Raw genomic sequence first — 12,973 nt, 5'->3', positions numbered from 1 at the left:
ATGGGACTCAGGAAGCTGCCCTCTTAACCAGCCCCTGGGCACTCTGACATGGGTGTCCAGGCCACACTTTGAGAAACATTGATGAGATTCTCTAAACGAATCATAAGAACTTCCACACCAGCTTCTAGCCATACTCCTTAGAGCCATTCATATTCTCAACTAACACATAACATGGAACTGCAGGTTTTGTAAAACTTTATGCCTTGAAATAGAGTGTCAAATAAAAGGGCAAAGCAAAACAAAACAAGAACAACAGCAATAACAAAAACCCTTGAAAGAATCCAACCAGGTACCCTGTGTGACTTTCCCGCCATATTCCTGGGAAAAGCAATCAGCCCAGGCAGACCATGGCCAGCATCTTATGCAACAGGATACACAGACCGTCATGCATTTTTTCCATTTATTTTCTTCAGGTTGTCCAAGTTTAGACACTTTGCTCTAAATCAGGCTCTGAATGCTACTCCGTACACATTCTTTCCAACACACTACAGAAAGCTGGAAACCACCATAACCACTGTGAGAACTCCCAGAGACAGGGGAAAATCACTTCCAGTGTGAGCCTTATAATGAAGACCAGAGATCACTGGATGACGAGTGGATTTCAGGCCTGCTCTACGTGGTGAAATTAACTTGTATGCTACTATAAGTCATAAAGTTTCTCCCAAAATAAGTACAAGTAGCCATTGTAAAAACATGTCTATCTTCCAATGACTGCAGATTCCTCCCACCCAGGACTAATCCTCAGAGAGGGCACATCCCCACTCCAACCACATCTTCAAGGGGTCAAGGAAAAACCCAACTCACTTTCCATCCACAGCCTCGACAATCTTGACCTCAATCTCCTGCTCGTACAGGGTGCGTAACATCCGGTCCCGTCTGTCCTTTCTGCGCTTGAGGTTTATCATGAAAATCTAACGCAGGAAGAAAAAAGAAAAAAAAACACAGATGATTCAAGTCTTATTTTAGGCTGTTTGAAAAGTTAAGTAAATGTAAGGACCCAAGTTTTAGTTGGAATAAGGAGTGGAAAAGATAGGGAAAACTGTGGTGAAGATTTGTTTATATTTCATATCAGGCCGAATGATATTCATCCAAACAGAATTAGTTTCAAAACTGAGCCATTTGCAGTGACTTAACTCTCTCTTTGTTTCTCTGATGCTTTTTGATGGACGTGTTTGCCCTGCTCTTGAGATAGAAAAGTTCAAAAAGTTACCCTTTAAGAGGCCAAAGGTGAATTAAACCTCAAACATATGAGACTAAGGGGTAGGAGGCAGTTTGGCAAGTGGTTAGATTTATCAGCAGACCTAAGTTTATGTCCTGACTGTTATTTACTAAGTGTTTGCCTTCGACCAGTTCCTATGCCTCAGTTTCCTCATCTGTAAAACTGGGATAAGACTGGTCCTATCTCAAGGGTACCAAATATTAGCTGTTACTATAATTTATAGCCATTGTAGATAAATTTAAAGTCATTCAAAGAATAAGAAAAATCTAGTCTTAACACATTCCTTTATTTTCAAAGGTTCCAAATTGAATTATCAGGGTCTCAATTTTAGTAGCTTCTTTGCCAGAATTCTTCAACTCCCTTAGAGACAATGGAATTTTTCTGAAAGAAGTAAAGAGAAGGGGCCCTGTCCTTGGGGGTAGCCCTTTGAGGAAGGGAGAAATGGAAAGGCACAATTTCCACATCATGTGGATCTGAACGAAACCCTACCAAAAATGTGCTTTCAGATTTCTCCCCATGAGGGCTGGGTCCATCTGCAGTCCCTCACCTCATCCCCTAAATTCCTGATGGCTGCACTAAACACATATATATCACGAGGCCACTACGGTGAGTTATAGATAATGAGGCTGTCCTGACTATTCCCAGATTTAAGGGGACCCAGAAGTACCTAAAGCCTCATGAATGCTATTACAGGTAAATACATGTTTTAATAAGGTCCTTTTGCTACGAGCAATAATAAACTCACTTTGAACATGAAACTAGTTTTCCAAGAGAGGGAGACTTCAGCTGCCAGCAAGAAATGTTGATGACACATAGATGGAAAAGGAGAAACCTACAGGAATAAGTCAGATGACGTTGGCTTCATCCTGACGTACCACCTAGATGACTTTGAGGAAGACACAATGTTTCAGGGTCCGGTTATCTCGTTTGTAAAAAGAGGAGTTGAACAACCTCATCTCTCAAGTCCAGTACAGATTAAAACATCTATGCTATGTGGTTTAGGATTAAGTTTGCTTCACGCTCTGTCCAGAATAAAGAAGCTATGTCTTATAACCAGCCTGAAGTTTAGACTTTACTGGGGGCTAAGTTTTGGTTCGCATGGTCATTCTGAATGTAATCATCAATATTTTATATGTTTTACTGGATCAAAAGCTACACTAACTAAAATTTCAACCCTTCCTTACAAAATATTTTCACTTTATAATATCCACTTTATAAATATCCATTTATAAAGCTCTGGGCAAAGAAACTGATGGGGGAGCAAGAAGTCCTCTTTGAAGAAACCATCCACCTGATTTAGGGCAAAGTGGATTAGGTGCATCATGATTTCATTACCTCCTTTTTTTACCTAACTGGGTAATTATTTTTTTTTAAACATAATTTCTGTGGTGACTCTATTTGTACTGTCACTTGGGACTTTATAACTTACTGGGATGTGTCTTTTTACACTTCATTTTTTTCGTGTTTAGAATCCTACTGTGATGGGCCATGTTTCATGCCCAAATTTTATAGATCTGGAAAGGAAAGGGCATTTCCTCATGTGGACACATGGAGCTACCTGAGGTCACTCCAGGAGAGCAAAAACAAAACAAAACAAAAAATTAACAGAAATACAACAAAAAAATTCCCCTCAAAGTAGAGACCTCTGAGAAAACTTTAGTAAATAATAACCCAGTCCCAGTTCCTGCCGGGACAAGTGCAATAAAAACTGTAGCCATGAAGGAAAACACAGACGGCTTGCTCATACTTGGTGAATAGTATACAGAGAAAGAACCACACAGCCAATGCAGCCCAGACACTACCACCAAGGTCACAGAGTACTGGGAAGGTTGAAAAGGCCTCCGAAAATCCCTTTTTCCACCATCCTATCTCTGTTTCAGACAGAGAGATGATTATCCAGGCTCAGAGGAGTAGAGTCCCTTTCCCTGCGTCACTTCCTAGAGTTGGCATTTTCCAGAAGGCTTCTAGGTGTGACCCAGTCCTTATTCACATCCAAACGGAAGACCAGAGCTAGAAGATTGTGGCTTTGTCCCATTTTATTTGCTTTGGTGTGGTCCTCATAGAAACATGTTTATAGAAGGAAAAATGAATACATGTAAAGACACTTGGGTTCTTGTATCTAGAGAACTGAGAGTTGATGAGAGCTGCAGAGAAAGGAAAGCTACAGTCATACACGGAAGCTGGTCCAGTGCATGGAGTGGGCCAATCTTACCTGCAGCCTTGATCATTTTTAAAAACGATTTACACTTTAGTCTAATTCCTCTCTACCACATTTAAAATCATCTCTTCTCATTCTGCCCTCTCTGGAAATAGCTTAACAGTTACTAACTCTTTTCCATTTAATAGTCATGAAATACTCCTTCCCATTCCTGAAGTCCAGCTCCAAATCAATTTTACAGAAGAAATCCCAATTCCCAGTCCCAGCAGCTCGTTAAGATGGCCGTACTTTTGGGACATGTATTATACGGTACAGGGCAATAGACAAGGCATTTTCTTTCAATGCAGCAATGGCAATGAGCACAGGGCACAAACCTTGGCCTATGACATATACAGAATCCATGGAAAAAATCTATTTCAGTTTGTGGATTCCTGAGGCACTGTCCCGGCCTCTAGACCACCCAACTCCTGAGTACTGATCAGCAGCTGCATGACATTGAGGGACTCATGAAGGATTCAGTGACCTGGAATCACAATTCTGGCCCTGCCAAGTATCTGTTGTGTATATTACTGAGAGGCATCTCTTTATATTTCTGCTTCATTCTTTATACTACTGAAACTTAATAATGTATATGGCCCTCAGAGAGCTATTATGAAGCTCTTGCCTACTGAAAGGCAGAATTTTAGAATAGGTTTCTTTCTTCTCCTCTTTGTCTTCTCAAACCTGCCCTCCAACCTTTTTCCATGGAAAAAAAGCAGAGAGAAAACAAAGCACAGAGTGTTCCGGAATGGTTTCCACCCGCTCAGAATAAAGTTCAAGTCCTCTAATACCTAAAGCGTATCTCTTCTTTACCCTTGAATCTTGATGAAAACGTTGATGAAATATGACAGTATCTACTCCTAGAATATACCAAATTCACTTTCACGACTAAACAGCAACTTCTTTCTGACGCAATGATCAATTCACTTTTACCATGATGCTCCTTTTTTAAGATAAGAAAACCGAGGCACAACAAAAACTTGGGAAAAACACTTGTCCCAAGACCTCAGATCCTTTTCATCCACCAAGCCGGTCTTGCTGGCTCTCAGACGTATGCTCAGGCTTGTATTCCCATAAAAACATATAAGCATGCTGCACGCGAGCATGTGCACACACACACACAGACACCTTTCCTACCTCATCAAATCCCATCTTGTCTGGATATTTAGGGACAACTGAGACAAACTGGGAAGGTTCCATTGGAGGACCGTCAACTGGAAGACACAAGAAACACGCAGAGTGCTTTGTTAGTGGAAGAGTCAGAGAACAGAATTCCATCCACACACCTGATCTCTAGGAACACAACCTGGATGTCCAGAGCAGGGGATAAGTGCTCAGCAGTTCTCCAGGACTGAGTGGCTACACAAGAACCCTGATGGTCAGGGCGCTGGTTTTGAGAGTACTTCTTTACGTGCAGATTGCAGTATTTGCTTCATTTCCCTTATGACCAATTTTAAGAGTATTTGGGAGGTAGTTTAGGGTTATGGTTAAGGGCCCAGGGGTCTGGAGTCAGATGATCTGAGTCCACGCTTTGGTCTGTGACAGTCTGGAACAGTTAGGTGACCTCTCTAAGCCTGTTTCTGTGTATGTAAAATCAAGATAATAAAAGTGTATCTCTTATTAAATTTATATAAAATTTAAATGAGACCTGCAAGCAAAGCACTCATGAAAATTAACCTAGTAAATGCTCAATAACTCTTAGCTATTACTTCCTGTGGCTCATGATGAAAGAGCTCAGAAATAGGCTAGACCTTTTCCAAATAATGTTTTTTTCTATACATTTAAAATTGTCAAAGTCTCGCCCTATTCTTATCCCATCCCATCCCAGCAGGTTTACCTAAAGGACACAAAAGGTTCTTTTTTTAACGTGAACTCACCTCTGAGGGCCAGCCCACATCCCAGAACTTGGTACAGGGCTAACAGGGAAGTTTCCAGATGAGAGGGACTTTGCATCTTAGTAATAAAAGCTTTATTTATTTGAGACTCCAAAAAAGCTTTCTTTACAAACTACTATGTATTTTTAAAAGTTTAAAGCAATGTTGATTAAGGAACCTGAGAAAGTCTTGAAGATTTTTGATATTGCACAAATTCAAAGTACTCATTTGGTTTTCCTTAAAGGTATAATACAAAGAAAATTTAAAATGGGAGCCGGTAACTGGGTTGTTTGTATCCGTGATGGCCATTACTACTGTTCACCCATATCCATTCTCCTCTATCCCAGGTATATGAGAGAAATACTCTCTTGCCCTTGAAGTTAATCATGGCCAAGTGATTTGCTGGGGAAGGTTGAACTTGCTGCCACTCAACTCTCCAAACCCTTCTTCAACTCCCACCCCAACACCACCACAATGATCATAGTAGCATATATTGATATGTAAAAGCCACAAATTTGAAGCAGCCTAGAATGGTGCGCTAACATAAGGAGGGCAGCTGCCCAGAAAAGACGCCAGGACCACTGCACACTTTGCATAGCAAGAAATAAGCCATTGCGGTCGGTATTAAGCCAATGAGATTTTGGCACTGTTTGATATTCCATCATAACTTTGCCTGTACTGACTAAAATACTGCCCCTTCAACTGGGATATTAAAGAGAAAACATGACATCTTGGTTTCACTTATGATCAAATAATGTAAAATTTTAGAAGGTAGTGAGACAGGTTTCCAAACACAAGAGTTGGTCTCATTACTTCAACCCCTGACCCTTACAGTCACACTTCTGTGAACACACAGTGCATGTGTAGTCTGTTTCCACCAGCAGCCCAGAATATTTTGGTCCTTTCTGTTCTACCCCATTCCTCATTAATTTCTTTTAAAATCAACAAATATTGATTGAGGGTCCACCACATACAGGGTTGGGTTTTCAAGAGAAAGAAACTTAACATAGAAACTCCTTCCTGTTCATAGTCTTGTTTGAAGAGCTGTCTAGCTCTCCCTCCATGGGCCTTAGACACGGGAGGGGGTATATTTTGAGTTACCCTTTCCAGGCTGTTGGTCTCTGGCACTCACAAGGCCTGTGTGGCTTTAACATTTCAGCCACAGAGACTGTTTTTAGCCATGCTGCTTCCATCAATCATAGGCAGTCATTGTGTTCACAGGACAAGTGTCCCAAAAAAGCCACAAGTGTCTGGTTCCTGAAAGCGACCATTGAGCAAAAATGTGAGAAGTGTACCTGAGTTTTGCCACTGAAGGCACAGCTAAGCCATAGGGCAAAACAGGAAATGATTGCAATGAATCAGACCTAAGAAACTTACTATGGAGGGAGAAGGGATGTATCTTTGCTGACATCAGACTCGAAGGTTACGTATATCCCAGCTTCTGTTTGGGGTCATTTCTGACTCCATCATTCATAATTTATCCAGTCCCTCATTAAATCCCTCCCTATACCTAGTCTCTCCCTGTACACTACTTGGGACAATGTGATTCATTGGCTCCTGGATAGTTTCAAGATCTAGGAAGAACAATAATAGCTATTGTGGTAGAGATCTTATTACTCACTGAACTTTGGGCTATACACTTGATATACGTAATCACATTTATTTGATCTTCACCACATGAACTGTAGGATAGGTACGAGTGTTCCTATTTTTACAGATAAGAAAACAAAGGCTTAAACAACTTGCCCAAGATCACAGAGTTGATAGATCTGGTATTTGAACCTAGGTCTGATTCCTGCATCCAAACCCTTAACCCCACACTACTCTGGCCCAAAGCTAATCCTTGGTAGCCATGGCCTCAAGTTGGCCTTGGGCAACTAGGCTGGGTTCACAGTAACTCAGTTAGCTAAGTCCTTGCCCCTGAGTGACCATCACTTGTTGTTCTTTCTGTGGTCTACATTGGAGCACACACCATCCAGTGTACAATGTATCAGCCCAGTCACGCCTGGAAAAGTATTTGAGAGATTGTGCTTGGACCAAATCCTAACACTTCTTCTCTACAGTTTTTCTTGAACTTCTTCCATTGCTGCAGCCACCACCTAGCTCAGGTCCTCATGCACCATGCCTGGGCTGTTTTAATCTTTTTCAAACACTTGTGTGCTCTTAGTCTTGCCTCATTCTAACTCATTATGCACACTTTTGTCAAAATAATCTTCCTCAAGCACAGTTCTGTTCTCACCATAACAGTTGTGTTCAACAATTAAGTGCTCTACAATTTGTTCAGTTCTTTCATATTCACTACATCATTTAATCTTCATTTTTTGGTGGGGGAGGAGTTGTGGTTTGTTTTTACAGATGAAGAAATTGAGACCAACCCAGATGTGGACTTGCCCAAAGTCAAACAGTGACTGATTGGTGGAGCTGGAACTCAGTTTTAGACCTTCTCACTTCAGATCCAACATTCTTAATAATCTCTACACGATGTTCTGTTGTTGAGAACTGGCACATAAGATTTCCCATCACCTCGTGCTCTGATTTGCAAGACCAATTTCCTCATGCCTCATAACACATTTACTTTTATCACCTTTACAAGAGCTAGCCTCCTGTCATTCACCCGCCAAAGGAAGCACATTCTCAGATTTTCTGTACAGTTCCTAATGCACTAAATGAGTAAGTACATGCAGAGTGATGGGCACAGTGCTTTTAATAAATGTTAGCCATTATTGTTACATACCATCTCCTCCAGCCCCAACTCTTTCACTCTGATCTCTGAAACTCCAGTCTGCAATTCATAAACTCCCTGATATTTTCAGTCCCTCCACTTTTTCTGAATATCTCTTTGCCTTTTTGTTTTAACTAAAACGTGGCTTTCCTTTGGGGACACTGCCTCCCTTTCAGCTGTCAGAGTGGAAGCTGATTTTTCTCATATCCTCCAACTCACTCCAAACCGTTTGTCTTTCATCCTTCAAAACCCCCAGATTCTTTGAAACATATTTTAGCACCTCTCTACCTTCTAATCATGCCCCCTCAGCCATTGATGACCCCAGTTTCTGGCTCACAGTCTCACCGTCCCTGCCATCATTCTTAGAAACCGCAGCATCCACATGGTGATCCATTCAATGACCTGGCTTCTAGGTCCTTGACCTTGGCACAAACAATCATTCTTTCAGTGACCCACCACCACGTCTGTATCCATCACACCCTTCAGGTCCCCACTTTCATTGGTACCAAACCTAGATTTCATGGTCTGGCACTCTAACCATCCCTTGTAAAGGTTCTTAGTTACCTTCCATTGATCTGGCTTGGTAAAACCCCAATCCTGGTTAGACCCAATTGTCCACTTACTTAGCGCCAAGAAGAATACCACAAGAGAAATTCACACAATTGTGTTGACTGAGTCACTTCAAAATTACAACTACAGATGTCAAATTGGCACTGGATACTGCCAAATGATGCAATTATGCTTCCACAGTAAATTTACTTTCTCACTCTCTGAGAGATCTATTTTACGCCTTGTTTTCCCTCCTGCAATCTCCAACATCTCTCTTGAGCTGATGACTAGACTACATATGTCATAGAGAAAATAGTCAAAGTCAAATTAGACCTACCTTTTCCCATACACGTCAAGTCCACAAAGCCAGCTACATCTATACCTATACATTCTGCCTTGCCATCTGCTAGAGTGAAAGAGGCAGCCCTGTTCCTATCTAGGACAACCTCTCCAATACTGTCCTGGGTTACAACACCTCTTGTTTTCTCAAGGACTTTAGTCTTACAATTATCTTCTTCTTTTCTACATCATCAAGTTCTCCTTATATATTGGATCCTTCCCATCAGCATACAAACATGCTAAAATCCTATCTTGAAAAACAGACAACACAAAAAACAAAACAACCACTCCCTTGATCTCTCATTCTCTTACAGCCACCATCCTATCTCCTATTCCTCATCCCAACAAGATTCCACTTTCTCATCTCCCCATTGTCCTCTCTTTGGCCCACTCCAATGGGCTGAAGTGGCTCTTATCAGGGTCATCACAGGTCTCTATTTTGACAGAACCAATGGTCAATTCCCTATCCTCATTTTATTTGATTTCTCAGCAGCATCTGGCTCCTTCTTGAGACACTTCTCAATTTTTCCTTCCAGCTTTCTGGCTGTTCACCGCCCCCAGGGGTCTGTCCTCCTCCCTCTCCTCTTCTCTATGTTCTTTTACTAAACAAGTTCACACTGTTCCATGGCTTCAAACATCCTTTTAATGCTGATGACTCTCAAATGTCTGTCTCCAGCTGAAGTCTCTTCCTTGAACTCCAGACTCGTGTATCCAAATATCTCCTAACCTCTCCATTCAGATGTCTAATGAATATCTTAAGCTTACATAATCAAAACTTCCCTCCCGAAATCTTTTCCCATGAAGCTAACCATTTCATTAAATAGCATACCAGGCCAAAATCCTGAAGTCATCCTTGATTCCTTTCTTTCCTTCATGGGCTGCATCCAGGTCTCTGTAAGTCCTGTTGGTTCTACCACCAAAATATATCTTAAATCCACCTGCTTCTCCTCACCTACCTGCTACAGCTTGCATCCCAATCACCATCATCTCTCACCAAGAGAGATGTACTGGTCCCCCTACACTCTGGTACCCACACCACAGCCTGAATGATCTTTCTAAATGCATAAATTACATCATGCCACTCCTAGAAGAAAATCCAAAGTCTTTACTTTGGCCACAAGGCTCTGTGTGACCTGGACACTTCTTCCTCCATGACCTCACCTCCTTCTACTCAATTCCTCATTCTGTGTACTACACCCACACTGGCCTTTTGTTGGAGCACCCCAAGCTCTTTCCTAACAGCCTTTGCATGTGCTGTTCTTTCTGCTTGAAACACTCTTCCCCCAAATATTCTTGTGCCTGCTTCCTTGATATACTGTATATCTCTCTGTGTTGGAATATAAATTCCTTGATGGCAGAGCTTCTGCCAGTTTTGTTCACTGCTGTATCCCCAGCATCTTGAACAACCCATGGAACACAGTAAGTGTTTAATAAATACTCAGAGCCTGACTCTTCTTTTTGCTTTGTTTTTGCTGAGGAAGATTCACCCTGAGCTAACATCTGCTGCCAATCTTCCTCTTTTTTTTTTTTTGATATGTGAGCCGCCACCACAGCATGGCCACTGACAGACGAGTGGTATAGGTCTGCACGTGGGAACTGAACCTGGGCCATGGAAGTGAAGCACACCAAACTTAACCACTAGGCCACTGGGGCTGGCCCCTGACTCTCTCTTCTAAAACCTTCCTGGCTCCTTACTGCTTTTAGGATTGGCATTCTGCTTTAGCCGGGCATTCAAGGACCACAACAATTAAGCTACCCCAACTCACAAACTTTATTTCCTTCTACTGTTTAAAGCCAACTCTCTTCTAGGGTGAGAATGCCTTTTGAACAATGTCTTTGCTCAGTCTGTTTCCTCTGCCTATAGTGCCCTCACCATATCACTCCTTTTATTTAAACTCCACACTTCTATCAAAGCCCAGCTTAAGAACCATCAGGATTTGAAGATCTCCTAGATCACACCAACCCACAGCAATCTCTCCCTATTCCAAATTCCTATTGCCCTTATATCTGCTCCTTTTACAAAGCACTATACTGCATCATCAGGGTCTTTTTTTATGCCTGTCCTGTCTCTACAGTTAAATATAAACACCTGAAACAGAGAATTGGTTATAAAATGTCTTGAATCCCCAGTACCCTCACAGAGTGACTCATACATTGTAGGTAGGCATTCAGTGTTTGCACATGAATATAATGCCTGTTCTAATGCTTCAATAGGGATAGTCTATTAGCAGCCATTTATTCACTGCCCTTTGGGTTCCAGATGCTGTGCAAAGTGCTTTTAACATCTTGTTCATCTCTCCTGAGGACATTTGACAGATATGATTTCATCATCACCAGCCTTTTATTAATCTTACATGGGCCTCTAGTCTATATTTCTACATTATTATCCTCAAAGGTTCATTTTCCAATTATTTTCTTATTCCAATTATGTTCTGTTTTTTAAAATTAATAATCTAAAATTCTAACAAAATTATAACTGGAGAAGGTAAATACAAGAATTAAATTAAATGCCATATATAAAGTGCCTGGCACTAGAGTTGGTATGTTTTGGGAGATCAGTAATAACAGCTATAAATTACAGGTTTTTCTAAAATGAGTTCTACCTGCCTAGCATGGTGCTGTGCATTCGTAATGTGTAATCATTAATTTTTATTGACAATGCGTGAGCCTCTGTACAGAGAACTTTCTATGCTCTCAGTTCTACGGGTGTAAGCAAGAGAAGACAGGGCTCTGGCCAGCCCTCTCCAAGCTGACATCTACTTGGAACCAAGATTGACCCCAAACAGGGATGATAAGGGACAGCACATCACCAAGTGCTAAATGGAATCCTAATAATAGCAATCATTCATTAGTTCATGGAGTTGATGTACATTATTTTATTTGCTCTTCCCAACCCAGCAGAGTCAGTGTTATTATCCTCATTCCACTGATAAAGGAACTAAAGCTCTGAGAGGTTGATTCTCCCTTCATAAGTGACAGAGCCTGGGTTCAAGTCCATTATTCTGGCTTCAAGTTCAGTGCTCTTTGCAATACAGTTTTCATTCATTTACTCATTCATTCATTCACTTGTCTAGACCTGCATTCAACAAATATTTGGTACCAACTACATGTCATGCACTGTGCTAGGTGTCTGGGATAAAAGGTAACAGGATACTGCCCTTGTCTTCTGGGGTCTAGAACCCAGAGAAGAGGCAGAAACAGTATGTATTAAAGAAATTCACAAAAGAAATTCCTAAGGGCTGGTTCAAGAAACACTGTCATAGTGCACCAGCTCCCTAGTCAATCCTCATTTCCCCCTATAACTACTGCTTTTTTTTTTCATTATCCCTATCATTCTCTATACACTCAGAGAACAATAGTGATCTCTTGTTTCTTTTTTCAAAGCCAGGGACACTGAGATGAGGAAAGAACAAATGACTTGCAAACAATTACGCACATCAGCATGCAAAGGGTGTAATGGCAGGAGTGCTTCTCTCTTCATCCCAAGCATAGTCTGCGGATGTACTTTGCTCAGCACCACAGATGTGTCCTGATATTGAACTGACTGATGTTTTAAAAACAGAATCTTGTGTAAATACAGTAGGAGAGCTTGTTGTTTAAAGGAATCTTCTGAGGAATCTTTTTAATTATTACTGTCTTTCTTACTTTCTGGTCCCAAACATGTTTCTTAAAAGAAAACTCTCTGCTGTCTCTCTATTTCCTTGCTTCTTAATTACTTCTCAAACACTTTGAACTCTGATTCAGCCTTTTCTGAAACCATTCTTGTTATGGGCATTAGCTGAAAAAATCCACTGGACTCTTTTTTCAGTCCTTATCTTGAACTGCCTTCCACATTTCATGCTCCTGTTTTCTTGAAATTCAGTGATATCACATTATCTTGTTGATGAATCCTAATTCAACATCTTTAGGCTTGATAACACTTAAGTTCCAGATTCATCTCTCCATCTACTCACTGGGCATCTCCACCTGAACTCACTTATTCATTCATTCAGTTATTCAACAAGTACTTATTGGGTGCTAGGCAATGGGCTATGTCTTGAGACTAACATGATGAACAAGGAATTTATTGCCTG

The 12,973-nt window shown here is 41.1% G+C and overlaps 1 protein-coding gene across 1 annotated transcript in view; it reads right to left on the bottom strand.

Moving 5' to 3' along the window:
* COLGALT2 (collagen beta(1-O)galactosyltransferase 2) overlaps positions 1-12,973 on the bottom strand; it is a 114,618-nt gene that overhangs the window by 15,209 nt on the left and 86,436 nt on the right. The window contains exons 7-8 of the mRNA XM_058539891.1: positions 4,554-4,630; positions 805-911 (exon numbers count right to left, since the gene is read on the bottom strand). Coding sequence (XP_058395874.1) covers positions 805-911; positions 4,554-4,630 — 184 coding nt within the window. The remainder of the gene's footprint in view (positions 1-804; positions 912-4,553; positions 4,631-12,973) is intronic.

The sequence above is a fragment of the Diceros bicornis genome, chromosome 4 (genome assembly GCF_020826845.1).
Source record: "Diceros bicornis minor isolate mBicDic1 chromosome 4, mDicBic1.mat.cur, whole genome shotgun sequence".
Taxonomy (NCBI): Eukaryota; Metazoa; Chordata; class Mammalia; order Perissodactyla; family Rhinocerotidae; genus Diceros; species Diceros bicornis.
Note: the sequence above shows the minus strand (reverse complement) of the source record. Positions and strands in the feature narration are given on the sequence as shown.